This window comes from Dichomitus squalens (genome assembly GCF_000275845.1).
Source record: "Dichomitus squalens LYAD-421 SS1 unplaced genomic scaffold DICSQscaffold_299, whole genome shotgun sequence".
Classification (NCBI taxonomy): Eukaryota; Fungi; Basidiomycota; class Agaricomycetes; order Polyporales; family Polyporaceae; genus Dichomitus; species Dichomitus squalens.
Genome location: NW_006767181.1, coordinates 1 through 2,642, shown reverse-complemented (window position 1 = coordinate 2,642; position 2,642 = coordinate 1). Strand labels below are relative to the sequence as shown.

The 2,642-nt window shown below is 48.8% G+C and overlaps 1 protein-coding gene across 1 annotated transcript; it reads left to right on the top strand.

Moving 5' to 3' along the window:
• Positions 1-418: 418 nt before the first annotated feature.
• Positions 419-1,735, top strand: DICSQDRAFT_130615 (uncharacterized protein; the record flags this gene model as incomplete). The annotated part of the gene is made up of 8 exons (XM_007371797.1): positions 419-490; positions 524-682; positions 744-821; positions 877-1,005; positions 1,059-1,184; positions 1,236-1,344; positions 1,373-1,397; positions 1,420-1,735. Coding segments are annotated over 8 exons (1,014 nt in total), but the record flags the coding sequence as incomplete, so codon positions are not given.
• Positions 1,736-2,642: the final 907 nt, after the last annotated feature.

The following is a 2,642-nucleotide window of genomic DNA, read 5'->3' as shown; positions in this document are numbered from 1 at the left end:
GGAGGGAGCCCGGACTTAGCATGACTCAGGTATCAGTCATGAGGACATCATGTGACAGGTCAGGAGGCAGGACATGAGTCAGCAGACTCTGACCAAGCAGGGACAAATAGGTACCTGGTCTGTGCACCATTGCATTTGTATAAATAGTAGGGAGTCTGAGGCAGGGAACCTCAGACTTGATCTTCTCGTCGATCCCCCATCTCCTCTGTAGGTAGCTAGCAGCCCTACCTCTCACTGCCCCTTCTAGTCTAGGAAATCTACTTCGTTGCATCATCTCTTGCTGTGTCACTTGGAGTTGCTTCGCCCCTCAGCACCAACCCCATCACCAGTAAGCTTGTCTTTGTTTATCTGGTGGCACAGCTCGTTGGCTGTGACAGTCGCACAGGCCAGAATTGATGCGCTCCTTGAGTCCATGCAGCTTTGGGGATCAAAGGACAAGATGTATGAGTTTGCACAGGTCAGTGTGTTATACCTTGGCGGCAGTTTCCACGTGCGTGTCGTACTTGACAAATTTTCTTGCTAGTTGCCATCCCACGACCGTGAGATGGTGCTGATGCTCCATCTCCTCAAACTTACAGACACGCTCAACACGGAACAGGGTGGCTTTGAAGCCTTACGGGACGAAGTTGTCGCCCTGAAGAAGTATGTGAGTGGCAACTGGGTGTCATCAAAGATTCAAGAGGTATGTGAGTGTTCCGTCCTGATTGCATAAGCACATTCCCATATGACCATGAACTTGCTAGGAGCTTCTCACCAGCCTCCTTGGCCACTGGCTCATCAAGCCATGTGTCTCCTATGACAAGATTCACCTTCGTGTTGCGGTGAGGCATCTATGGGGTGGCCTCTTGAAATTCCCAAGCCCTGATCCTTTGTTAGCGTTATGTGCACCTGCGTGCTGAATGGCTCCATCTTGCCATCTATGTCACTGACCTGGTTGCCAGAGCAGTGGTTGACAGGTTCTTACGGTACAAAATTGGCCAGATGAAAAGCACCTACCGCAAAGAGGTCTGTCCTGTTTACATTCTGATGCAGCATTACAAGTACTGAAACTATTGTAGATATTAGCCTCTGTCAAGGACAAGAAGAAGCTCAATGATTTTGCTCACACTATGCTCGTAAAGTACCACTGCCCCATTGTTCCATTGGACCCACCGCAATACACTTTGGCAGTGCTTGCTTTCTTGGTATGTGCGGTCATTGTTCCCATGTGTAAACATTGCTGACGGTACATATAGCGCAGCGTTGCCACCGAGATGTTGCAAGACGGTGATGAGAAGAGGTACTGGCGCAAGGTCGAGACCAAGCTTGCTGACCTGCATAGCGAGGACCACAATGGTGAAGACTGTAAGGACCCACGTTAGATAGTGTATAGGTTTCTTTACCATGATATTGTCCCAGTAAGCTAATTACTTAGCCTAGGTGGGAGCTTGATATCATTGCGAAGGATAGAGAGACGATCAGCAGCGTGACAAATGTCAACCGTCTGCAGCGGTCGACCTCAAGCGCCGCTCTGGCCCCCGTCGCTGAACCTCCCACCCTCGGTGCCCCCGCAATAGCATTTGCTCAAGATATGGAAGCGAACACTGATGTCCTTGACTCCAGTCATGTGCCCCCTTCATTCAGTCTGTATGGGGCAAGTGCGGTGCCGCACAATTTCCCTGCACATACCTTTGACAGCGATGTTCAGCTTGATTCGCTTGGTGACATAGCTAGTACTATAGAGTCTGCCTTGTAAAGTTGTTTTGCATATTGCATGAGCTCGCGAAGAATAATGATGTCTAGCTTCGCTCTGATATACACATGATTGCGACATTGGGATTCCTATATGCACGATGTTTAAAAGCGGCCGCTGTTAGCGCCCATGTTGGTTGCCTGGAGGGCCCTCGTAATCTATATGACTCGCTCGGACTGTGGAATTCCATCGAATTTGTTGGCCACTGGGATCCACTGGCTTTTCCCTGGATTTCCACCATCATCTGTACCACTGGCTGGCCACTGGCTCCCATCTGGCAGTGTAGCTTGGCTTCTTGTAACAAGCTGGGTGTCTAGTTGGCAAGCTGAGCTAGCTGGATAAGCCGGCCCGGCTTGGCGGCAACACTAAGCAAAAGTGTAAAAATATCCTACAGGATTGCGGACATTGCCTGAAGCGCCAGTTGTGGCATGGTCTTGCAATACCGGAAATGTATTCCGAGAGCGCGTAATACCGGCAATACCTCGCAATACCTGCGATAATGCGAAATATTGCCCGGTATTGCTGATTGATAAACTCGGGGCTGTGAAGACAAGGATTAGATCCGACTAGAGTCGAAGCAAGATCTTCAGTCAGTAAGGAAAGACTATATTGCAGCAACGAACTGTACCTAGAGTCGAAGCAAGACTACAAAGGTTAAGTAAGTAACTACAGGTTAGAGATAGATGTAACGAAGTACTCACTCTTCAGTCAGTAAGGAAAGACTGAAGAGGGAGGACGCAATCTGAAGTCCTTATATACTACAGAGAAGTGTCCATGACTAATCAAAGAGTGGTTAGTCACATGTACCATAGTGCGATGAATAATACGATGGTGAAAGAATTGCGACGTATCGCACCATACGATGAGTAAGAGATGAGTAAGGCATAGACCTGTCTAGACCGTTCTGGAG